Here is a 25,869-nt window from a genome sequence, read left to right as displayed (position 1 = left end):
ATTAGAGAGAAAATTGTTAATGGGGAAGTGTGCACCCCATATGTGAGTTCCAAAGAGCAACTGGCATATATATTTACAAAAGGCTTACATCACTTGCGACACAATGATTTATGTGACAAGTTGGGCATGATTGATATCTATGTCCCAACTTGAGGGGGAGTGTTGAAATAACTTAGTTTATTTTAAGTTTAGTGCCGCAAGCACACCTTTGTAATTTTCTCTTTTCTTTTTTCTATATGGTCGCCCTAGTATAAATACCAAATAAACTGGCGCCGCTAGTTGACTTTTTGCCTCTCTCAATTTTGTCTCTCTTCTCTCTTTTCTCTCTTCTCCCTTCTCCTTCTTCTCTTCTCTCTGTCTGGAATCATACCATCTCAGCACCGAGAAAACAGTTGTTTTATTCTATTAATTTTTTCAAGATATTTTTATTGTTAATAAAATTTCATTTTTCTCATTTTCACCAGGTACCTTGCCTCAAGGACAATTATGCCTATCTTTTGCATGATATAGATACAGGAACAGTTGGAGTTGTAGATCCTTCTGAAGCTGTACCTGTAATAGATGCATTGAGTAGGAAAAATCGAAACCTGACCTACATACTCAACACTCATCATCATTCTGATCATACTGGTGGGAACACAGTGCTAAAAGCAAGGTATGGTGCAAAGGTATGATAAGATTGATTAGTTCATTATAAAATTGATGAAATAATTTGTTTTCTCCTTTTTCAATTGGTTAGAAATGATAAAATGATATCTATACATACCTTGATCAATTATTTAATATGTATTTTTACTGAATGCCATTTTTTTCTTAATCCTTAACTAAATTGGAAGTGTATATTGGCAATATTCAAGAAATAAATGAAGAACACTTGGTTCTTTGTGGGAAGGAAGGAAGATGCCATCTTTTCTGATTGGATAGTCAAGTGGAAGATATTCATGGGGTCACAATGCAGAGCATAAGTGGGCCTTTCCCACTCAATGACATGCTGCTATTCAGAATGTAGCTTTATGGTGCATGGCATGAACCCGTAGTAGTGCAAGCAAAATAATAAGGCCCAATTGTTGCACCTACAGCATATGAGCGACTTACAGTCCAGTTCTGACCCATGGCCCAACTTGTTGACTTAATTATAAACCATATCAAAGCCCACCCTAGTAGGCCCAGAAAGGAAGAGTTTAAAGGGAAAACATTCTAGAATAATTTGTATTTTGCCTATTTTTCTACTAATTGCACTTTTCTGGTTCAGATCTGACTTGGAGAGCAAGAGAAGAGAAAAATATTTTGGTAGGCAAAAGAATGAGTGAGCAGTCACCCCTCTTGTTATCATATTGGGGTGAACATAAAATACAGTAAAAGACAAGTATGCCCCTAAGACACTAAACCGTACATTGGGTTATAAATGTCAATCATTCCCAACTTGTTACGAGTTTAGTGTGTCCTAGGGCAGAAACTTCTTTGGTGAGAACATCGGGTTGTAAGGACACCGACAACATATGCAATGTTTGGACAGGTCATAGATAAATACAACAATTGATAAAAAAAAATAGATAAATACAATAAGTGTCCAACAGGTCTCTAGAACTGTTTGACATTTGTAACTACATCCCTCACACAACTATCCAATTTGTGATTGGGTTCAATAGAGTGTTAACTAGTTTGCACCCCAATTTTCCTGCATCCTATAACAGATCTAGGATATATTTCTTTTGGGAAATGAAGATGCCTTTCTTTAGATCTAGGAACCTCAATCCCTAGAAAATACTTTAGGGGATCCAGATCCTTTACCTCCAACTGAGAAGCAAGAAATTCTTTTAACTTGTGAATTTCTGATTTCCAATCACCAATAGTGACTATATCATCTACATAGACAATGAGAACAACCAATTTCTTATCTCCTTTCTTCACAAACATGGTCTGATTTGATTGATACAGTTTAAACCCCACCTACTGGATTGCTTTATTGAATTGATCAAACCATGCTCTTGGGGATTGTTTCATCCCATACAAGGGTTTCTTAAGATAGCAGACTTTCCCTTTACCTCCCTTGAAATATAGGGGGCTGCATCATATACACCTCTTTCTCTAAGTCTTAGAAAGCATTCTTCACATCAAGTTGATGAAGATGCCATCCCAAATTAACTATCAATGATAATAGGACTCATATGGAGTTCATTTTGGCTATAGGTGCAGAAGTCTTTGTATAGTCTACCACTATACATTTGTGTGAAACCATAATAATGTATTCATTTATATGAACAGAAAGATATATTTAATGTCGAGCCCCCCCCCCCCCCCCCCCAAAAAAAAAAAAAAAGAAAGAAATAGATTACAGTTGAGTCCAATACAACAGGCCTCTTTCCCTTCAAGAAGATCTACCAGTACCAGTTTCCATGTGTTATTCTTATGTAGGGCATTGATCTTTTCCAGTATAGCCTGCCTGAGTCCACTCAAGAGATTCCAAGGCTTTTGCAAGAGTTTTTGGAATTGAAACACTAGGCACAATAGAACAATAAGTACAATATGAAGGAGACAAAGAATCAAGAGAAGTGTAATGAGCAATAGGGTTTTTGGTAGTGCAAGGTCTAACACTTTTACAATGAACAATAGGAACATCAAGGTCATTAATAATAGGTGTAGGAAGAAAGAGAATGGAAGGCAGAGAGGGAAGCTTTGTTCATGCTAGCAAGTGGAGAGAAAAACTTGGAGTTGAGGCAAAGTCGTTTGTGCTGGAGGAAATCTCCACCAGAAGAGGAGCTGTACTGAAACTCATTGAACTATTGAAGGCAATGATTCTGTTGAAAGGTAAAGCTGCCCTGTGGTTCAAAGGCTTTCTAGAAGGAGGTATCTATTCATAGAGGAGGGTGAACTAGAGAGTTTCATACAAAGAAGAAAATACCATCTATTGGGCAGAGGTAAAGGAAAACAAAAATGGAGTCTACATGACACTGGCTGAGTTCTTTAGCCATGGAAAAAAAGGCTGGTGTGCATTCCAGAAGGCAAGCAAAGCGGGGGTTGGAAACTAGAGGCGGATGCTCTACAACGTTTTCTGGTTTTAACAGAGAACCTGTGGATACGATAGAAAGATCAGGGATAAGAGAAGCAGCTTTAGATAAGAGCTCAGAAGAGAAGATAGTAGAAGAACAAGGTTCAGGAGCCAGAATAGGGGTACAAAAGAAATCTAATATAATTGACCCTATAGACTCACTTTGGTTTTTGTCTGCAGAACCAAAATTGTCTCTTGATGGAATTGTAGGATTGTGGGAAAGAAGGTATGTGATCACAGTAGATAAGGACTTACCTGACTGGAACAAAATTTTGAAGGAGGTTTCGAAGAAGCTGAACATAAATGAACCAGCTATATTAAGGCCTTTTGATTCGTTTAAGGCTCTGCTAGATATTGGGAACAAGACATTGGTGACTTCAACAGTTGAAAACAGTGAGGGTATGGTTCTGATACACTGTTGGCATCCCTTGTCAAATGAGGTCATGAGTCTTGAAAGAGCTTTCACAATTAAACTGTGTGAAGAGGGAAGTGATTCCAAGGGTCCTGCATCTGCTAACAAAGGGCTGCTGGTACAAGGTTTGGATTGCTTTGGGAGCCAAAGCATTTCTCTGGGATGGGAGAATGAAGGAGGAAGAAGAAGGTGATGTGGAATTGTGGCCGATATGTGGCGCTGAAGAGAAAATTGATTGGTGCCACATGGAGGAAGCTCAGTCAAAGTTTAAGGACCATAAACTCTCAAAGGAGGAAAACCAAATATTCCCTGTGGGAAAAGGTTTCCAGCAGGTTCCCAAAAATCAAAAGATGGGGACTTCTGTTGTTTAAGATCAGACGGCTAGGAGGAAGACTTGTGCTGAAGCTTTGTCAGAAGAGGCTGACGTATTCAACAAGCCAAATGGACTGGCGGCAGATTTAAATTTCTTGGGTGCTAAGAGGTGGGTAGCAGAGTGGGTCGGGTCAGTCCAACCAGGTGCTTTAAGTGAAGAGATATTGTCAAGGAAGGTGGCTGGGTCTAACAAGGTATGTGATGACATGATGTAGGTGTTAAAAAGGTGGACTTATCAAATTCTAAAAGTTAAAAGTGGCAGGTGGATAGGCGGTTTGAGAAGAGGGATGAGCCAGCCCAACCCGGTTCAACAAGAGGGGTGGGTTTGAGTTCTTTTTATTTGGGACGTGGCTCTTTACAAAGTCACGTGCCCTGTTCTTTTGGGTCAATTGGGGATGAGAATCTGGATCTATCATCGTCCCCATCGACTGACTCTTGCACCCAACAGAAGACGACATCGACAATGGAGAAAGCTAAGAGGCGAGTTGGGTTCTCACAGGGTTCAGCTGGATGGACAACCACTACTCTAGCCTGGAGGCCGATTACAGAAGAGCATTCTACTACACCAGATTGGCCAAATCCAAAATTTAACAGAGAAGATAAAGAGGAATCAGATGCAGATAGCGATTAGGACGATGTACAAATTGAATGGGAGGAAGAAATTAACCAACCGTTGAGTATAGGGAGCCTAGAATTGATTAAGGCCTGCAGGAGATTGGGGGATGATGAGTTGGGCAAAGAAATACTGTAGATTCTTCAAACGAAATGATCCTGTTGAAGGAGTTTGGGTCTGGGGAGGCATCTATTGATTGTGTAGTGACTTCACCACTGGCCAAGGGAGAGGATTTAGGTGATCTTACATTAAGACAGAGGGCGGATCATAAAGTCTGGGGCACATGAGCACAGTATCCCCTTTCCTAGGAAGTTGCGCAGCCTTGTTTTCACAGGATTCCAACTATCCTGAGCTTGCATTGGGTGGAACTTACGAAAGTTATGAACATGGAGTTTTCTACCCGTCTATGTTTCCTTCAGTTAGTGTTTGTCCTTTTGGTCCCTCGGAAACCTTTGCTAATACTATATTGTGTGTGTCCTTCCCTATGTTTGCATAACCAGCAACAGCTTAGAAGCCAATGGGTGTTGATATTTTATTTGCCACAGAGCTTGGAGGTGATACGGAATCAAAGGAAATGAGGGAGAGGGGGAAAGAGAAAGTGCTGGAGTTGGGTACAATTTGACTTTGTTGAGGTCAAAAGAAGAGAAGGTAGTGTTTGCAGAACCAGATTTGAGTCAGAAGCTAGTGGATGCTGTAAATATCTCTGCCACAAAGCTTGGAGGTGATTTGGAATCAAAAGAAGTGTGGGAGACAGGGGTGAAAGAGAAAGCTCTGGAGTTGGGAATAGAGGATCTGAATTTATCGGAGCCAATAGAAAAAGAGAAGGAAGGGGAAGAGATAGGATGACAAGGAGAAAGCGCTTACTCTAGTGTTGAGGAGGGAAAAGGGTAGTTAGAAAGAGTCTGGGAAAATTAAGGGAGTTGCCTAAGAGGAAAAAGAAGAAAGCCACATTAGAGAATCCCTTAGGTATGAAGGTATACACAAGGAAGGAAAAAGGAAAGAAAAGGAAAAAGAGTGAATTGGAAAAGTTTATCAGTGTGATAGACTATGAGAGGGAAGAGAGCAGAAGGAAAGGTAGAAGATGGGTAGGCTGTTAGTTATGGCTCTAAAGTGTGGGCTCATTGTTTGATGTAGGTATGAAGATTATAAGCTGGAATGTGAGAGGTATAGGGAGTGCAAACAAGAGACAACTAATAAGAGAAGCCCTCAAAAAGGAAAAAGCGAATTTGATATTATTGCAAGAAACTAAACTTCAGGAGATAGAAGGAGATGGATTAGGAGTATCTGGGGTGTAAGGGGTTAACATTGGGTTTTTGCATCTTCATGGGGAGCCTTTGGAGGTATTCTCACTATTTGGAAGAATGAAGTGTTGGAGGGTATGGAAGAGCTAGTAGGGCAATTCTAGAATGTAGACTGATGGTAAGGATTGGGCATTGACAAATGTTTACGGTCCAAACTCCTATAAAGATAGGGTCCATTTTTGGGAGGAATTGAGTGCAGTTAGAGGATTGTGGGAGGGATCATGGTGTTTGGGTGGTGACTCCAATATAATTCGGTGATATATCTACTGACTTTTTACTGTTCAGTTTCTGTCATATTACTCCGAAGAGTCAATTTATTAAACTCTTTTGTGTAATCCTTTACACTCTTTCCCCGTTCCCTTAAATTCTGCACCTTTTGGTAAAGAGTTTGCTCATAATATGGTGGTAAGAATTGTGATTTCAGCTTTTCTTTCATTCTTCCCCAAGAACTAACCTTTCTTTTCCCCTTCCTTTCTCTGTCCCTTTGATAACTTTTCCACCAATCCAAGGCAGTCCCATGCATCTTTTCTGTCACAAACTCCACTTTTCTTTCTTCATTCATTTCCTTCCAATTAAAATAATTTTCAATGCTGTCCAACCAATCTAGAAACTCTTCAGGTTCCAACTCACCATCAAACTCGCTAATATGAAGTTGAACACCATGACCTTGATTGGATTGTAAAGCTTGCATTATCTGGTCTTCCCATCATTGGTTGTTATTCCTTTCATGTTGATGACCTTCAGGTTGCTTAATGTCTTCTTCACTAATAATATCAGTGGGTTGTTTATCAACTCTAGGAGCTTGTTTTCTTCTTCGTAGCTCCAAATCACTTGTTATGTCACCATCCCTAGTAGCATTTTGAGCTACAAGTTGGGCAAGACACACAATATGTTCTTGCAGCCCTCTTTATAGCCTCTTGGAAAACCTCTACAGTGATATGTTGTGGCCTTCTACCACCCCTACCACATCCACCCCTTGCAGCCATAATAATATAGCAAAACACAACAAGGAGATGAACTTTGAAGCAAACCCAAGGAAATAACTTTTTCTAATGCCACTTGATGTGGACAGAAAAACCAATTACATGCAGCATTTCAAGTGTACAGTAATAAGCACAAGAAATACCTAGTTGCAAACAACAAAACAAGTTGGTTTTTTAGGGATTTTAGACTTGAACCTGAAGTAGAACTCCTTCTGGAATAGTTCTGCTATAGTAACAATGGCATCAAACTGGCCTCCTGTGCAGATGCAGCGATAAAGGGATTGGAAGGTGCTAAAATGAGTTAACTCCGCAAAACCTAAGCTCCTTATACTTGAAAACCCTAGCTAGGGCTGAGCTACAACTCAAACAAGTGAGGAAGAACCAAAAGACCTCTATGAAAACAACCCCCTTCTCTTTTATAAGACTCAATGGCTTGCTGGAGAAGCCAATTAATATATTTACAAACGAGCCCCTAGAATGTTTCCCTTTCACAAACAACTCCTTAAGAACAAAGCTAACTTCAAATAAACCCCCAAAAGATAACTTTTGTTACAAAAAGACCCAAGAGACCAAAACCCAACAGATGTGCACCCAACTTCCCCTGACCAGACTCTGAATTATAAAATGACGAAAATACCCCTGGACCTAAACTGTCAACAAAGCTACCCAAAAACAACAATTTGGGATCCTACATTCCTACTACAAAAAAAAAACATGCAAAGCTGAATACATTCACAACTTTTTTTGGCCTCATCATTATAAATATCTTGTTCTTGTTTTTTTGTAGAAGCAAATTGTTAGATGAGTGATATTATTGTTTTTAATGTGTTATATCTTTAACATCTCTTGGGACACTCAAATTATTTTGGTTACATGTAGGTAATTGGCTCCAGCATAGACAAGGATAGAATTCCTGGCATTGATATAGCTCTGAACGATGGGGACAAGTGGATGTTTGCAGGCCATGAAGTGCTTGTAATGGAAACCCCTGGTCATACAAGAGGTTGTATTCTCGTACCTATTAATAGACTATTTTCATGCTTATAGAGAAATAAGGTGTTTCTACACACTCATGATTGAGCTTATGGTTAACTTATCAAAAAGAAAAAAGGATGTAGGAAGAAATGGGGTTGTGGATTTTAATTAATTCAGGGAGGACATCATTTGGGCCTCTGGATCTGCTACCCACTACTTGTTCCCACATCTATACCCATGAAACACTGCTGCCGTGCATTGGGAACATCTCCCTATGATTGAAAAGGGAGATATTCCCAATGTGCAGCTGTTATATCCCGTGGGTAGGGATGTGGGAACAAGTAGCGGGTAGCAGGAGGTCCTGTGGTGCTTGATGTTTGCTGATGACATTGTATTAATTGATGAAACTAATGAAGGATAAAATGCAAGTTTTATAGACAATATACACATATATTAGAATAAGTAGGATCAAAACAGAATACATGCAAATTCTCAAAAATTTTATAATAATAGGAGTGTAAAGTGCAAACTAGGGTACACTTAGGATTTGAGACCAAGAAATAAATCAATATGACCTCTTTTGTTACTTTGGTTCAATAATTCATGACAAAGGAGGGATTTGAGGAAGATGTCACTCATAGAATTAGAGCAGGATGGGCAAAAAAAGGGGTGCATATGTGATAGGCAAATACCACTTTGGATAAAAGAAAATTTCTATAAAATAGTTTAAGGCCAGCTAAATTGTTTGGAGAAGAGTGTTGGGCAGTTAAAAACAGCATGTCCAAAAAAAAATCAGTGTGCCAGATAAATGAGAGAAAGTAGACTGAGATGGTTTGGTCACATGCACAAAAGACTGTTTACAGAACCTGTCAGAAGAAGTGATCTGTTAAAGTTGGAAGAGGTTAGAAGAGCTATGGGCAGCCATTTAACATTTAAGTGGCCATTATTTAACAATGGATATGGTACTGAACAGAACGGAATGGAGAAACAGGATTTATGTAGCTGACCCCATATTGTTGGGGCAAAGCTTAGATTACGATGATGGTTAAGTAGTTTAGAATTTATTTAGTTTAGTTGTAGTTTGAGTGGAAGAATCACAATTTTAAGTCTTAGTCTAGAAAGGAGTTTGACTGACCTACATAGTTTTACATGTATAAAATTGCAAAAACTTGGCTAATGAATTTTCTACATGTGTGGCTTTTCCAGATTTAAGCCATATTTTAATTCTTCTACCATTTCAAAATGTTTCCTAAGTGTATCCCTATGGTTTACACTTAACATTTACTATTAAAATATATGCTTCTTATGTGTATATAGCATATTTATAGTCATTTCATACTTAGATTTACTGATTTAGTCTTATCAATGCATTTTTGGGCTTTATTTGAGTTTTCATAGTGTACCCATCCATATCTTAATGTTTCCACCATATCCATGTTTTGCCCAAGTGTGAAAGGTTAAAGTGCACTATAGTGAACTGCAGTTTTTGAGCACTGTCTTCTAATTCTCTGTTGGTTTAAATTTCAAGCAGGCCATATTAGCTACCACTTTCCAGGATCTGGGGCTATTTTCACAGGAGATACTTTGTTCAGCTTGTCATGTGGAAAGCTTTTTGAAGGAACGCCTGAGCAGGTAACAATTTTCATGATCACAACCATGTATGCAACAACCTTTCCATTATTAATAACTTCATTTTCTTACAAAGGTCAAACGGGAACTAAGGATACAATATTCTATGTGTTGGCAACCATATATGCAAATTGCCCACCATATAAGGAAGAAAAGAAGAAAATTCAGCTATTTTCAAGTGTCTCTTGTGACTTACTGATAGGTCAACTATCATGTTTCAATTATGTTTTGTCTGTTCAAAACCCATGATGTCTGGATACCTGTACAGGGTTCCGTATTGTTTTAAAAACTTTGTTTTTAGTATAAATTCTTTATCCAACTGTGTCCTTGTCATATCTGGGTAATGTAGTTGAAAATAGAAGCAGACTGGTTGATATGCATATCTGTTGATATATGACTAGTTATCAGCCTATCATATACTCAATCTTCATGTACTTGCATAAATGTAAACCATATTTGTACATGGGGTGGAAATGAATCGAGCTTTTCACGAGCTATTTGAGCTTGACTCATGAAAAGCTCGATTCTGCTCAGTTTAAACCGAACTTGAGCCCAAGTGAAGCTCGGCTTGTGAGGCTCACGAGCCTAATTGAGCCTAATATATATAATATTTATTATATGTATACATACATACATATATATATATACAATAATAATTTTTATATTTCTTATTTTTTGTATGTAAAATAAAAACAATTTTTTATTTGTATAATAATAAATATTATACATAATATTTTTACTTTTTATATGTATGATAATAAATATTTTTTATAATTATTTTTATATGTATAATTTTTATTTTTTATAGGAAGCTTGGCTTGCAGCCGAGCTTGAACTTGCAAGCTTTTGAGCCGAGCTGAATTCAAGCTCAAGTCTCTAGCTCGAATCAAGTTCAAGCTTGAGCCTGGCATTGTTTAACAAGCTGAGCTCGAATAGCCAGGTAGTTGGCTCGGCTCGGTTTGAATCTACCCCTTGTACATTTGCAAAACCATGATGCATATGGCTGGTGGGAAGACACTCTTCAATTGCATTATCCCACTTCCTAGTCTTCAAATGCTACTTGACAAGATCCTTTGATGTAACTTCAAAATTGTGTAGCTTTCCCTGGAAACCTAAGAGGATTGACACTCCTTGGTTTCTTGAAGAAAACTCAAATATAAAACATGTGGGGTGTCAGTCCACATATTTCTAATTATTCTCCTTCTCTTATTCCTATTAGTCTATTACCTCTTGAGTCTTCCTATAAGTGGGAGGCCCAATATAGGAAAAGACTCAAGAGATAATAGGAATAAGAGAAGGAGAATAATCAAGAGCATTGTGGTTAAAAGGAGATAAGAACACTCAATTCTTTCATGCATATACAAATGGAAGAAGGAAAAATATGATCACTAGGGTGCAAGTGGACGAGGAGGTGGTAGATACTAGATACATGGGGGGATATTCAAGAAAAACTGGTGGCCTACTACAAGAGGTTGTATACGGGGAGAAATTGGAGCTGGGTGTCATTGGGAAACTTAGAACCAAGTCGGTTGAGTGATAGTTCAGCAGGATGGCTAGAAAGGTCCCTTGAAGTAGCAGTAGTAAAGGTGGAGTTGAAGAAGATTAATGGGGATAAAGGACCAGGCCCAGATGGTTTCAACTTCAATTTCATTAAAAGTTGCTGGTATTTCTTACAAGTGGATTTCATGCAGATGTACAAGGAGTTTTGGGAAACCAAAATCATAGACAGAAGGGTAAATGCTACATTCGTAGCTTTAATACAGAAGAAGAGCGGAGCAGTGCACATAAAGGATTTCAGGCCAATAAGCCTAATAAGCAACTACCAAAAAAAAACCTAATAAGCAGTCTTTATATGGTAAAAGTGTTGGCAAGCAGGTTGAAGAGAGTGATTCACGAGGTGGTAGGGGAATCTCAGATGGTGTTTGCAGAAGAAGGCAAAGTCTGGATGGGATTTTGGTGGCTAGTGAATGTATTGACTCAAGAATTAGAAGTGGAAGACCAGGCATGATTTGCAAGATGGATATAGAGAAGGCGTATGATCATGTGGAACGGGGTTTCTTGGAGGAGATGCAGAGGTTGGTGGGGTTTGGGGAGATTTGGAGGGATTGGATGTATGGGTGTATTCCATCAGCTTCTTTCTCTTTGTTAATCAATGGAGTATCATCTGAATTTTTCCAAGCTTCTAGAGGTTTGAGACAAAGGGACCCAATCTCCCCCTTGCTGTTTGTTTTAGTGATGGAAGCACTAAATCTGATCATGAAGAAAGGAGTTCAGAGGGATTGGATTAAAGGCTTTAAAGTAGGAGCTGAAGGACTGTGCATCTCCCACCTTCCTTGGATGCTTCAGTAAATCAAGTTCTGAATCTCAGAGCTATTCTAGCCAACTTTGAGGTGCTGACTGGATTGAAGGTGAACCTAGAGAAAAGCTTACTGATAGGAGTTGGGAACATAAGTAGGGAGGAGATGGAATGATTGCAGGGGTAATGGGATGCAAAGTAGGGGAATTTCCCTTCATATATCTAGGGCTACCGGTGGGGTCAAAGTCAGCAGCAATTAGCATTTGGAGGTCGTTCATAGAAAGAGTGGAGAAGCGGTTGGACAGATGGAAAGCCAAGTACTAATCATTGGGTGGGAGAATTACGCTTATAAAGAGTGTTCTATCCAGCTTACCAACTTACTATCTTTCCTTGCTAAGAGTCCCTAAAGAAGTGGCTATGAAGATTGAGAAAATTCAAAGAGATTTTCTATAGGAAGGGGTGGGGGATCCAAAAAATTTCATTTGGTCAAGTGGAAAAAAGGTGTGCAGGTCAAAGGAGGGGGGAGGTTTGGGGCTGAGAAGGGTAAGATTAATAAATAAAGCACTTCTAGGGAAATGGTTATGGAGGTTTAGGCAAGGGAGAGAGAGGGAGGATTTATGGAGGAGGGTGGTGGTTGGAAAATATGGTGTGGTCAGATTTGGGTGGGAATCAAGGGAACTAAGAAGTTCTTATGGGGTGAGTGTTTGGAAAGGAATCATGAGCTTCAATCAAGAGTTCAGAAGTTTGGTCAAGTTTAAAGTGGGGGATGAATCTAGAGTGAGGTTTTGGGAAGATGAGTGGCTTGGGATAAGGAAGTTGAGTGAGGTTTGCCCAAAGATTATACAAGTTGACAGACCAACAAATTTCAATAGACCACTGTTATGAGTGGAGAGGGGAGCAATTGATCTGGAATCTGAAATTCAGAAGGCCTCATTTGGATCAAGAAGTGGAAGAGTGCATCATGCTTTTGGAAAAATTAGAAGGGACCAGCATTTCTAGGTCTACAGAAGATGGTTTATGGTGGAAAGAATGTAAGGCAGATTCACTGTCAAGTCATTCTACAAGGCGCTAGTAAGAGAAGGAATGGGTTCAGACCAGATAAAAGGAGTGTGGGGTAACCCAGTCCCCCCAAGGGTAGAAGCCTTTGCCAGGCTGGTGGCGCATGACAATATCCTCACTTCAGATCACCTGAAGTCTAGGGGATTGCATCTGGCCAGCTGGTGTTATTTGTGTAATCAGGAGGAAGAAACAGTCCTTCACTTCTTCTCATGCAGTGTAGCAAGTTTCATTTGGAAGTTTTTCTCCTTTTTATTTGAGATGAGTGTCTTCCAACCAATGAGTCCAGCAGAGATATTTTCCAAATGGGCAAATCTCAGAGGCAGCAAGAAAGCTAGGATTCTCTGGAGCTGTGTGTTCCTTCTGCAGTTTGTTAGTCTATCTGGAAGGAGAGAAACAGAAGGGTTTTTGAGAATAGGTCAAAAAGCATTGAATACCTGGTAGCTGCAGTGAGCAATCTGATTTCAGACTGGGGCCTTACCACCTTAGACTTCCAGGTTTTGACCAAGTTCCAAAGCTGATTTGTTGGAAAGATTCTGGAATACCCTTGATTTACAGCCTTGTAATGAAGAATCCTTTTCAATTTGACTTCTACTGTCTATTTGGTGTGTCAACTTGACAACCAATGGTGTTGAGATGTAATCCTTTTTTCAATTTAATGATTTTTTTTCTTGATCCTTCAAAAAAAGTCTTTTCCTATAAGTGTCAGGCTGTCGGTCCACAAAAGGAATTACAAGTGTATCAAAGGAGAAAGAAGATTATTCCAGATGCAATTACAACTTGCCAACTTTAAATCTCCCTTTATAAGAGTTATTTTAGGAAGACAATATATAGTTATGGACTTTATTGTAATACCAGCCCAATTGGGAGCTTCTTGTGATTTTGGATAATTTTAGTATTATGTAAAGAGTCTCATTATGGAGACAAGATTGGTGTCTAATATTGTTAAACAAAATAATCTCTACTCTTCTTTATTCCCTTATTTTTTTTTCCTCATTATTCATGACAATATGGTATCAGTGTAGAGATGTAGTGGTTTTGGACTGATTATTTTTTATTTGTGTCGTGAGCATTGTTGTAATATACATCCTACTTTATCATACTTGTGCGACTCTTGTATTTATTCTTTGTTTATATGTGAGGGACACAACTGTCCTTTCACACTTTTTTACATTCTAATAATATATAATCCTTTCTTCCTTTCTTGGGTCATGATCTGTCATTAAGACACTCCCTCTTCAAGGCAATCTTTAAGACCCAATCTGCCACTGATTTTCCAACAGCCATCACTAACTTATCCAATTTCCATTCTTTATCTTCTGTTAGAATACACAAATCAGGGGTATTTTGGTCATTTGGGTTTATCTATTTGAGAGTGAAAGGTCTATTTTATTTAAGTTTAAGTTATGTGTCCCATCACTTATGAGGGACAATATGGTCTTTCTTGTAACTATGATTATTGGAGATAAATACAAGTGGGTCGGCTAGAGGTGGACTGATTTTTCCTAATCTGGCCGAACCCTTCTTCTTCTTCTTTCTCTTCTTCTTCTTCTCTACTTTAACCTAGAATCGAATAGGGATTTCACATGGTATCAGAGCAATAAAACCTAGTTCTCTTTTCCCTTTTTTTTTCTCTTTCCTCACTGTTTGTCTTCTTCCTGGGTTCGCCGCCAACTATTTCAGCTTTCTTCGATTTTCTTCTAGCCTAAGTGGAAGCTCGACAAGCGGCCAAAAAGGAGTGGTCGTTTTGTGGTTTTGGAGGTGAGTATGCCTCCAGTTACTGTGGTGGTGGTCGTTGAGGTTGTGTACTAGATGCCCTCTATTCTGTGATACGAAGAGGGCTGTTTGTGGACAGGTATGAGCAGTTCTGTTTTTTGCCCAAATAGTGGACTGTAAATTGTGTTTTGGTTCAATTTTTTTTTTTTGTGGAGGTTTGGAGTGATTAGTATGCATATCAGCCTTGTTCTTCTCTGTTTTTACCTCATATGTGTGCTGAAAGTAGAGTTTTTCGACTGCTGAAGTTCACGACAGCAGTGGTGTGGTGGTGGTTGTACTGTGTTGAATGGTGTGTGGGTGATTCTGAATAGTTGAAAGTGAAACCTTGTGTCGTGTGGTGGTGTTTATACTGATTTCTGTGTTTGGTTCAATGGTAGAGTGACTTCAGCCCTTGTATTTGGTGTGTGAATGGTTCTGCAGTGTGCAGTACAGGTGTTTGATTCAGCTTTTGTATTTGATGTGCAATGTGTATTTGAAGAAGTTGGTGGTGCTGAGAGTGAGATAAGTTTTGTGGAAGTGCGTGAGGTTGTGCTGAATATTTGAAGGTGAATTAGTTAAGATGGCATCGATTGGAGATGGGAATGACAATAAAATATGCGTTATGATTTCTCCAGATTACCTAAATGTTCAAATGACATCTATTAAGTTGAATGGTGGGAATTATGTGCCATGGGCAAAATCTGTGGAGGTGTTTTTAAAGGCCAAGAAAAAGGTAAAACATGTGAGAGAGGAGAAACCCTCTGATTCTCCGGGCTTTAGTGACTGGGAACAGGAAGATGCACAAATAATGACATGGCTGTGGAATAGCATGGAACAAAAAATTAGCATGAACTTTATGTTCCTAGATACAGCTAAAGAAATATGGGATCATGCTAAGAAACTGTACTCCGGACAAGACAATACAACTAGGGTGTATCAGTTGTACCAAGAGTACTTTAATCTGAAGCAAGGCAATCAAAGCTTGGAGGAATACTATGCAAGTCTGAGGAATATCTGAAATGAGCTCAATGTGTATCATCCTCTGACACAGGATGTTCAGATTCAGCAACAACAGCGTGAGCAACTTGATGTGACAAGGTTTTTGGTGGGTTTGAAGGCTGAATATGAGCCTGTCCGTGCACAAATACTGGGGGGGTCTGCTCTTCCCTCACTTGAAAAAGTTTTTGCTCGTCTCAGGAGGACATCTATTGAGTCTATAGAGCATTCTTCTCTCTCAGACAGATCTGGTTTTGTGGTGACTAGAGGGGGAGGCCGTGGAAATAGAGGTGGTGGTGGTGGTCGTGGACTTCCAGGTAACCGTGGTGGTCCCATGTTTAACCGTGCTCGTGGCCGGAGTGGAGGTCGGGACTCAGAGGGAGGTCGTGGTAAAGGAAGAAGTAATGCCCCTAGGAAGTGTACACACTGTGGATTAGAGGGGCACACGGTTAATTTCTGCTATGATTTACATGGTCCACCCAACACTTGGGCTAACCATGCTGTGACTAAGGGTAGTGGTACAATTACTGAAAGTCAGCAAATTGACCTGATTCCCTCCACATCTACTAGTGCTTTTGGGAAGGAGATGGTGAGTGTACCCCGTGCAGTATATGAGCAGTTCCTTCAGACATCTCAGCAGAACACAACTACCCTTGCCCATTCAGGTATGGCTTGCTTGGCTTCTAAGCCTTCACCCTGGATCATTGACTCCGGAGCCTTGGACCATATGTCTGGGACTCCTAATGTATTTTCTTCTCTTTCTCGGTCCTTCACATCTCAAACAGTTACTCTTGCTAATGGTTCTACATCTCCCATCTGTGGTGTTGGTGATGTTGATCTATCCTCGTCTTTATCATCTGTTTTATATGTTCCCAAGTTCCCCTTTAACCTTATGTCTATTAGTAGATTAACCAAGTCGCTTAATTGTTCCATAACCTTTTATCCCTCTTCTTGTGTGTTTCAGGATCTCAAGACGGGGATGAAGATTGGTGGAGGGCATGAGGCAGGTGGATTGTATTACCTTGATGGTGGTGGCCCTCCAGTAGCTTTTCAGTCCTCTCTTACTCCTCTTCAATGGCACTACAGACTTGGTCGTCATTCTCTCAAGGCTCTGAAGTTGTTGGTCCCTTCCTTGAGTCATCTTTCATCTTTGGATTGTGAGTCATGTCAGCTTGGGAAACATCATAGAGTCTCTTTTAGTCAAAGAGTTGATAGTCGTGTCTCGAGTCCTTTTTCTTTAGTTCATTCTGATTTTGGGGTCCGATCAAAGTGATGTCATACAATGGCTATAAGTATTTTGTAATTTTTGTTGATGACTTTTCAAGGATGACATGGATTTATCTTATGAAAGATCGCAGTGAATTGTTTTCTATTTTTTAAAAATTTTATGCTGAAATACGTACCCAATGTTCATATTAAAATTCTTCGCTCCGATAATGCCAAAGAGTACACCTCAATACCATTTCAGTAATACTTAGAGGACCATGGGATAATTCATCAAACTTCTTGTGCCTACTCCCCACAACAAAATGGTGTAGCTGAACGGAAAAATCGACATCTCCTTGAAACTGCTCAGTTTTTTATGCTTAATATGAATGTCCCAAAGCACTTTTGGAGTGATGCTGTCCTCACATCTTGTTTTCTCATCAATCGGATGCCCATGTCCATCCTTGGAAGTCAATCCCCCTTCTCGGTGTTGTTTCCCACCTTGTCTCCGTTTCCTCTCACCCCAAGAGTCTTTGGATGTGTTTGTTTTGTTCAAAACTTGGGGCTTGGCTTAGACAAGTTAGATGCACGAGCTACTAAGTGTATCTTCCTTAGCTACTCAAGGACTCAGAAAGGGTATAAGTGCTATAACCCTAGCTTCCATAAGTCATTCGTGTGCTCCGATGTCACATTCTTTGAATCAGTTCCTTTTTTCTCGGATACTATGGTTTCTTCTCCTTCCTCCGTAGTTCCTCTTCCTGTCCCTGTTGCGGATCCCCTTCACGTGGTTCCCATTCCAGTTGCAGATTCACCTCCCGTGCCAGTTACTACTGAGAGGCCACCAATCAAACACGTGTATACTCACAGAAGAGCACCGACCCCTCCTCCATTTCAGCCCTCGTCGACAGATCCTGTCATTGCTTCTTCTCCCTTAGACCTTGATCTTCCTATTGCCCTGCGGAAAGGTAAACACACTTGTACTTCTCATCCTATTTCACACTATGTTTCAGCTGCTCACCTTTCTACTTCTCATCGCAACTTTATATCATTGCTATCATCTATTTCCATTCCCAAGATTGTTCAGGAAGCCCTTACCTCCCCAAGGTGGCGGCAAGCCATGGAAGAGGAACTCTCTGCTCTACAACACAATCACACGTGGGAACTTACTGCTCTTCCTCCTGGTAAGCATGTTGTTGGGTGTAAGTGGGTTTACACAGTGAAGTATCTTCCAGATGGCAATGTGGAGCGATTGAAGGCCAGGTTAGTGGCCAAGGGCTATTCTCAGTTGTATGGTGTGGACTATATGGAGACATTTTCTCCTATGGCTAAAATTGGTTCAGTTCGGGTGTTGATTTCATTAGCTACTATGTATGATTGGCCTCTTGTGCAACTGGACATCAAAAATGCTTTCCTACCTGGTGATCTCATTGAGGAAGTGTATATGCAGCAATCGCCAGGGTTTGTTGCTCAGGGGGAGGATGGTAAGGTTTGTAGACTCAAAAAGGCAATTTATGGACTGAAACAATCTCCACGCGCATGGTTTGGGAGGTTCAGTGAAGTAGTGAAAGAATTTGGGATGAAACAGTGTCAGGTAGACCATTCTGTGTTCAGCCATGAATCAAAAGATGGGAAAATCTTGCTAGTGGTGTATATGGATGATATTGTCATAACTGGGAGTGACAGTAATGGGATTGACAAGTTGAAGAAATTCCTACAGGACCACTTCAATACGAAAGATTTGGGTAAGCTGAAATACTTCCTGGGAATAGAAGTTGCAAGGTCAAGGCATGGAATTAACTTATGTCAAAGAAAATATGTTCTTGACCTACTTGAAGAAACAGGACTGTTAGGTACTAAACCGGTAGAGACTTCTATGGAACTTAATGTCAAGTTGAGTGTTGATGCAGGTGAAGAGTTTGATAATCTTGGAAGATACAGGAGGTTGGTGGGAAAGTTGAATTATCTGACTATTACCCGACCAAATATATCGTTTGTTGTGAGTGGTGAGTCAGTTTACGCAACATCCTCGGATTCCTCATTGGGAAGCAGTTCTAAGGATTGTTAGGTACCTGAAGGGTGCTCCAGGTCGTGGTTTGCTATACCAAAGTGGAGGGACTCTTGAAATAGTAGGGTATACAAATGCTGATTGGGCTGGTTCTATATTAAACAGGAGATCAACTACAGGGTATTGTACCTTCCTTGGTGGCAATCTTGTAACTTGGAAGAGCAAGAAACAAACAGTGGTGGCAAGGAGTAGTGCAGAAGCTGAGTACAGAGCTATGGCTCATACCACATGTGAACTAGTATTGTTGAAGAACTTGCTACAAGAGATGGGGTTCTCGGTTGACAAACCCATGAGACTATACTGTGATAACCAAGCTGCTGTTCACATCTCTTCCAACCCAGTCTTCCATGAGAGAACCAAACATATTGAGGTCAATTGTCACTTTGTGAGAGAGAAAGTGATAAGTGGAGTGATAACCACATCTCATGTGAGCTCAGGAAATCAGTGGGCAGATCTCTTTACAAAGGGATTGTCTCGGGGCAGAGTAGATTATATTTGTGACAAGCTGGGACTATATGACATATATTCTCCAGCTTGAGGGGGAGTGTTAGAATACACAAATCAGGGGTATTTTGGTCATTTGGGTTTATCTATTTGAGAGTGAAAGGTCTATTTTATTTAAGTTTAAGTTATGTGTCCCATCACTTATGAGGGACAATATGGTCTTTCTTGTAACTATGATTATTGGAGATAAATACAAGTGGGTCGGCTAGAGGTGGACTGATTTTTCCTAATATGGCCGAACCCTTCTTCTTCTCTTCTTCTTCTTCTCTACTTTAACCTAGAACCGAATAGGGATTTCTCATCTTCAAAAAGTTTTATATTTCTTTCCTTTCATATATTCCAGCAAATGGAAGACAGCTCCAGACTATCTTGGTCAGCTTACCACCTCCGATTCTTGGCCACAATGGAAAAATCTCTGCAGGTGATCTTGGTTGGAAGTTTCTGACTCCAAAGATTGCCTTGAAGAGGTTCCAAGCGAAGCCAGTAGTTTGGCATGAAAAGGAAAGGTGGCTGACAGGATAAACATCCTCCTTCTCCCATCTCTTAGGCCATTAACTTTCCAGGATATCAATTTCATTATTAATAGCCTTCTTTTCTGACTCAACCTTCACTTCCCGTCCTATCTTTTGCTTCCGGTAGCCCCTTCACTCTTCTTCTACCAAATCCTCTCCCCTCTCTTCTTCCGTCTCCCACTCCTCTCCCTCTTCCCCTAATTTTTTTTTCTTACTTTTTCTTCTCTCCTGCTTCCTTCAAACTGCTCAATTGCTTTTATTATTTTTTTTTCTTCGGACAGCCCCTTCATGCCCAGGCTTATAGTAATGGATGAACATATCATTATGAAAATAAAATCTGAAATACAATGGTAAGTGTCACCAATTGGGCTGATGTTTTAAACTCTAAATTTTGTGCAAGTTACCAGATGGTCAAACATATAACACTCCCCTGCTCTCCTCGTGTTTACATATTGAGTTTTGCAGGTGTATACATGCTTTAGCTAGGTGAATGTTCTGTGGTTAGTATTCTACTTAGTCATTCACAAGCCTAATATTATGACTGTTTGTTCTGTAGATGCTTTCATCACTTAAAAGAATAATGGCTTTGCCAGATGAGACAAATATATATTGTGGCCATGAATATACCTTGGTAAATTATCTCCTTATTTGGCTTTACTTGCACTTGGTCATTTGTCTAGGCATTGGCATTTATATGGTCTCACTATGAGATACTCATTTTTGACAGAGCAACTCAAAGTTTGCATTGTCTATTGAACCTAAGAATGAGACACTCCAATCATATGCTGCTCATGTAGCTCATCTCCGCAGCAAGGGCTTGCCAACGGTAATCTCTTGTACCTCATCAAACAACTAAATTTTGAGATCCTTAGGAAGTAGCATTACCAGTAACCATAATGTGCCTCACATTTACTTCACAATTTGGAAAACTTGCAATTCTATGCCCAGTATGAATTATTTTCTGGATGCCTCGTTAGTATCCATGCTGTCAGTTGATGGTCCACCTCTTGTAAAGATACCAGCACTAAAATGCAAGGCAGCTTAAGGTCAAACATATAATATGTCCTCTGGACTAATTTATGGATAACCATCCCAATAATGTTACTTATGACATGTGCTCGATACAATCAAGAAATTTATAAGATGCTGTAAAATTAATCTAGGTTTAATGGAGAGATCACATAAGAGGAAGAAGAGGAGAGAAGAAGTATTAAAAGAGATTGGAAAGAGCTTCTCAGGTTGCATATGCAGCTTTTTTGCCATTGTATGAATCTCCAAAATACAGAATTTACAAGAACACCCCTGACCACCAATGATAAAAAGACATAAATAATAGAAAATAATAAAAAACAGTAGAAAGATATTTACTTACTCTATCAACACCTCCCCTCAATCTGAGCTTAGATATCAATCAACCCCAACTCGATGACATTATGGCTCAGCTTAGATTTGACCACCCTTTTAGTGAACACTTCTGCCAACTACACAATAAAGCATCATTGGCCTTTTATACTCAACTCTCAGCTCATCAAGTAGTAACCAGATCCACTATATCTCTAAAATGCCATGAATTATGGCTCTATACTGTTTTAGCATTGAGCTGAGCTACGATGAATTGTTTTCTTGCTCCTACAAGATATCAAATCGTCAAAAACAAGAGTTCAATACCAAGAAGTGGAGCTTATCAGTGATTAAACCATCCAAATCTGCTTCTGTGAATGCCTCAATTCTCATCTGTTCATGATTAAATAATAGAATGCCTCTGCTTGGCTGTCCCTTTAATTAGCAAAAAATCTCTACATAGCAACCATGTCACTAAAGACATGCATAAACTGGATCATCACACTAACTACATGAAAAGTATCATGTTGAGTTATGCATAAAAGTAAAAATTTGCCTGCTAGATGTTGGAATGTCCTCTTATCTTCTAGTGGTTTCTTAGCTGAAGACGATAACCTATTATTGGGATCAATGGGCATGTCTATCACTCTATTGGTTTAACTCCTAGTTTTCCTATTTCCTTCAACAGATGCAAAACATACATCCTTTATAAAATGAATATGCCATGTTTTGACCTTGCAACTTCAACCTAGAAAATATTGAAATTTCTGTAAACCTTTTATCTCAAACTCACAACTAAGAAATTGCTTGGGTTTTTCTATCTCTGGAACGTTCCCAAGCACTACTTTATCATCAACATACACAATAAGAGCTATAAATAATGTACCTTCCCTTTTGATTAACAATGTGTGGTCTGGTTGATCCTAAGAGAATCTCACCTTCATTAATGTTCCTCTAAATCTATCAAATGACACTTTGGGAGATTACCTCAGCCCATATGATGACTTTTTCAATTTGCTTAACTTTCTTATAACAACATTAGCATAATATCTCATTGGATGTCAAATCATCATTCAAGAAAGCAGTTTTACATCAACCAGTATAAGGCCAAGAATAAGAAGATGCAAGAGGAAGCAAAACTAAGTGCTTGACAAAGTTAATTTTGGTGATAGGAACAAAGGTCTCTAAACAATCTTTGAGCTTAGCCTTTTTCTATTAGCTTCATCTTGTACCTTTTAATTACCAATTGTCCCTATACTTTGATGGTGAACACCCCTTTACACCCCATCATTTCCTTCTCATTAGACAAACAAACAACATATCATGTCTAGACCCATCTCAGCCTACATAGATTCCTTCCACTAAGGTCTAGACAATGCTTCTAAGACATTCCTAGGAATAGACTCAAAGGACAACAAAGCAAGACTTTATAGGAAGGTGATAAACAATTATAAGATGATTATTGGGAAATACAATAAGTATTAATTAGATAAATGTTGTTTATCTTTTCTTAAAGCAATAGGAATATTTAAATCACTAAAATAAACATAATGGGGTAAGGCCATACTTGAATAACACTTTAGAAATGGACGTCAGAAAGCTAAGGTGATGAACGTCAGAAAACTTATAATTGAAGGGGACTCGGAGGTGGTGATAGGGTGGCTGAAGAAAGACAACTGTGGATTATGGAAGTACAGCAATGAGAGAAGAAAGTTCAAGTGGCTGGTGCGGGAAATGGAAATCAGGATGAGCTGGGTTAAAAGAACAGCTAACTCTATAGCTGATGGGCTAGCTAAACAGGGGATAGAAAGGGATGTAATGTTTTGGGCTAAGTTGTAACTAAATTGCTTCTTTTTTTCCTTTTCTTTCTTTGAGGACTTAAGTTGTTTTTGGAAGATAAGAGTGTTTGTCTTCCTTGCTGTAACTATTCTTGTGATATTTTAATAAAATTGCTGAAGTTGTTATTGATCAAAAAAAAAAAAAACACTTCAGAAATAACTAAGAGTGGTTCAGACTTTGCTTCTTCCATAGTTAACAACCTTCCTCCTCCAATGTGATATTTTAATAAAATTGCTGAAGTTGTTATTGATCAAAAAAAAAAAAAAAACACTTCAGAAATAACTAAGAGTGGTACAGACTTTGCTTCTTCCATAGTTAACAACCTTCCTCCTCCAATGTACCTAGAACCCTTTTCCTGGACTCTCACTATGAAGATGAAGAAGGATGACCAGAAATTGATGTGGGGCTTGTGAACCACTTGAACAGGAGTTGGATACTTGGATTATCCAGATTAATATGCATTTTACAGTTGTGAAAATTGATGTGTCACCATATCCAGTATCATGATTTACTACTAAATTGATTGCATGGAACTCATTAAAAAAAGAAAAAAAAAGAGTTCATTTATCTGAGGTTGCTGGTCTTGATTCTAAGTTTTAAAAGGGCCTGTTTAAAAGAGGGTCGTAGCGGGGACTGCGACACTACATTTTTTGCTGATGTGTGGCTTGTTTTTTGTTTTGAAAAAACAAAATCACACATATTGACTAAACACCCTTTCATGTTGACACTGTGTTTTGAAGGTTTCCATTAATAATTTGTGTACAATTCTTACTGTTTTAGATCCCTACAACGCTTAAAGTGGAGAAGTCATGTAATCCATTCCTTCGTACATCAAACATGGAAATCCGCCAAGCATTAAATATCCCAGCTACTGCAAATGATGCTGAAGCATTAAGTGTCATCCGGAGAGCAAAAGATAATTGGTAAGATATACTTGGTATTGTAAACTATATATAAGAGTTGTTGGTTCTTAACCTGAGGAATGATAACTCCTGATATTTCCTGTACAAGAAAAAAAATGTCTCTCTCACTTACCAGACTAAAATATTAGAAGTTTGTTGTGGAAAGGAGAGAGTAAATCTCATAAAGGGTATGGGAATGCTGTATGCATGGTTCAGTTAGTGGATTTGGAGCAATTTTTTTTTTTCCTGGATAACAGAAATGTTCCAGTGGAACTTAATAACACTACCTTAATGACCATCTCAGCTTAATCGTGATGACCAGCATAGTTGCATGTAATTCGTGGATCAAACACGTTTCGTTTCCTCTGAAGCTGTCGATTATCCACGGATTTGCATGAGCGTGACGGGAGATGTTCCCAATGCACGCTGGATGTACATGTGGGGCACCTGTGGAGTGTGCTCTGTGGGCGCCAATGTGAACTCAAGACGCAAACAGGATGGGAGAACTAAGAGCTTGTCGAATTTATACTTACATACATGGTCGGTTATAATGCCAGGAAATTCAAATCGACAAGATACATCAACAACAGTAATTATTTTAGTTGATAACTTCATAACTTTGCTATTAAAAGAAAAACAAGGTGTACAACATGTACTTGGAAATGAAGGAGATGAAATCACTCCCCCTTTCTTTTTAGCTTGCATCTGCGTCCAAAACATTTGTTCTTTCACCACCCCTGGCTTCTAGAGCATCAAACATATAATTTGCACCCATTGAATTAATTTGGGGCAAGAAGATTTGGAGCAATTAATCTCTGAGGTTGGAAATATGCATAACAGTTTGAGGTTGATGTTTAACGTCAAAGGAGGGAAATGGCTACAAAGTTGGCCATGAAAGTGGCTTAGATGTTTGGAGGGAAAAGCGGCGATGAAGATGATTTTGAGTTTTGACTGAAAACTAAGCAACTCCATTACAAATCCAGCTCATCGATCCAGTTTAGTTTTGACTAAAAACAGCAATGTGGGTGGAACAGTGGTGAGGCATTATATGGAGACCAATCAGTTGGTCTCAATGGTCCATAACGCAAAACAACAATCAGTGTTGAGACCAATCCATTGGATTCACACGAGTCAGGTAGAAGCATTTACCACGAGAAGGCGAATCAGAAATCTGGGTTAAATCACCTTAAGAGGATAAGAATGTATAGGGGTAAAAATTCTAGGGTAGATCACTGTAAAAGAAAATGTACAAGGATACAAATTCTAGGGTAGATTTTGAAAATTTGAAAGAAAATGAAGGATAAAAGAGTCACAAGGTATCTTTAAGTTTTTAAAAACTAAGGGTATGTTTAAGCCAATATTAGAAAACTCAGGGTATATTTAAATGATTAAATCTTTTACCCTTTTTTATACAAGGAAACCACATCAAATGAGGAAAGGAACACCTTAGTGTCTGCAAAAAAGAAAAAAATAGTGTCTGTGGCTACAATATAATTAACTCCCAGCCATCTATAGACATGACTTGAAACTCTTTGATGCATGATTTCGAAAACCGGACGGTTGGACCAGGTGACCCAGGAATCAGTCATGAGTCGGGGTCCAGTTTTGAACTCCAAAATCATTGGATGGACTTCAAACCAGATAATTGGACCATTTGGCACAGGAACCGATGGTCATGGTCCAATTTTCAAAACCATGCTCTGATGCGCCCTTCATTTTCCAACCAGTCCGCTACTTGGTTCCCTTTTTTATAAACATCCCGGTATGTGATTGATTTTCCAGAATCTCTAGCAAGATTTTTGCATTCACCGATCATCACCTGATGTTCCATGATGTATTACTTGAACCTTGGAGAGCTTCTATTGTAATGTTGGAGTCACCTTCCACTGTTATCCTGCTTGCTTCCAACAACTCGATCAGTTTATGAGCCTCAAGAGTGACTTGATCAATTTTTGAGAGACCCAAGGTCAATCCGATTTTTTACAGATATGTTTGAATTATATTCATTCACATATCTAGATACCTGACTCAATTAAAGTATTGATAAATTTATATAAAATTAA

At 39.1% G+C, this 25,869-nt stretch overlaps 1 protein-coding gene across 2 annotated transcripts in view; it reads left to right on the top strand.

The window, feature by feature from the left end:
- The window catches only part of LOC104587016 (putative hydroxyacylglutathione hydrolase 2, chloroplastic), a 33,688-nt gene extending 9,599 nt beyond the window's left edge, over positions 1-24,089 (top strand). Inside the window, exons 3-8 of one of the 2 annotated variants that reach the window (XM_010244441.3) lie at positions 465-668; positions 7,610-7,733; positions 9,237-9,337; positions 20,281-20,355; positions 20,452-20,550; positions 23,685-24,089. In XM_010244441.3, coding sequence (XP_010242743.2) covers positions 465-668; positions 7,610-7,733; positions 9,237-9,337; positions 20,281-20,355; positions 20,452-20,550; positions 23,685-23,831 — 750 coding nt within the window. In that variant the 3' untranslated portion in view covers positions 23,832-24,089. The remainder of the gene's footprint in view (positions 1-464; positions 669-7,609; positions 7,734-9,236; positions 9,338-20,280; positions 20,356-20,451; positions 20,551-23,684) is intronic. The other variant, XM_088896267.1, reaches the window with a different exon arrangement.
- Positions 24,090-25,869: the final 1,780 nt, after the last annotated feature.

This window comes from Nelumbo nucifera, chromosome 1, assembly GCF_055504915.1.
Source record: "Nelumbo nucifera cultivar China Antique chromosome 1, China Antique-T2T, whole genome shotgun sequence".
Classification (NCBI taxonomy): Eukaryota; Viridiplantae; Streptophyta; class Magnoliopsida; order Proteales; family Nelumbonaceae; genus Nelumbo; species Nelumbo nucifera.
Note: the sequence above shows the minus strand (reverse complement) of the source record. Positions and strands in the feature narration are given on the sequence as shown.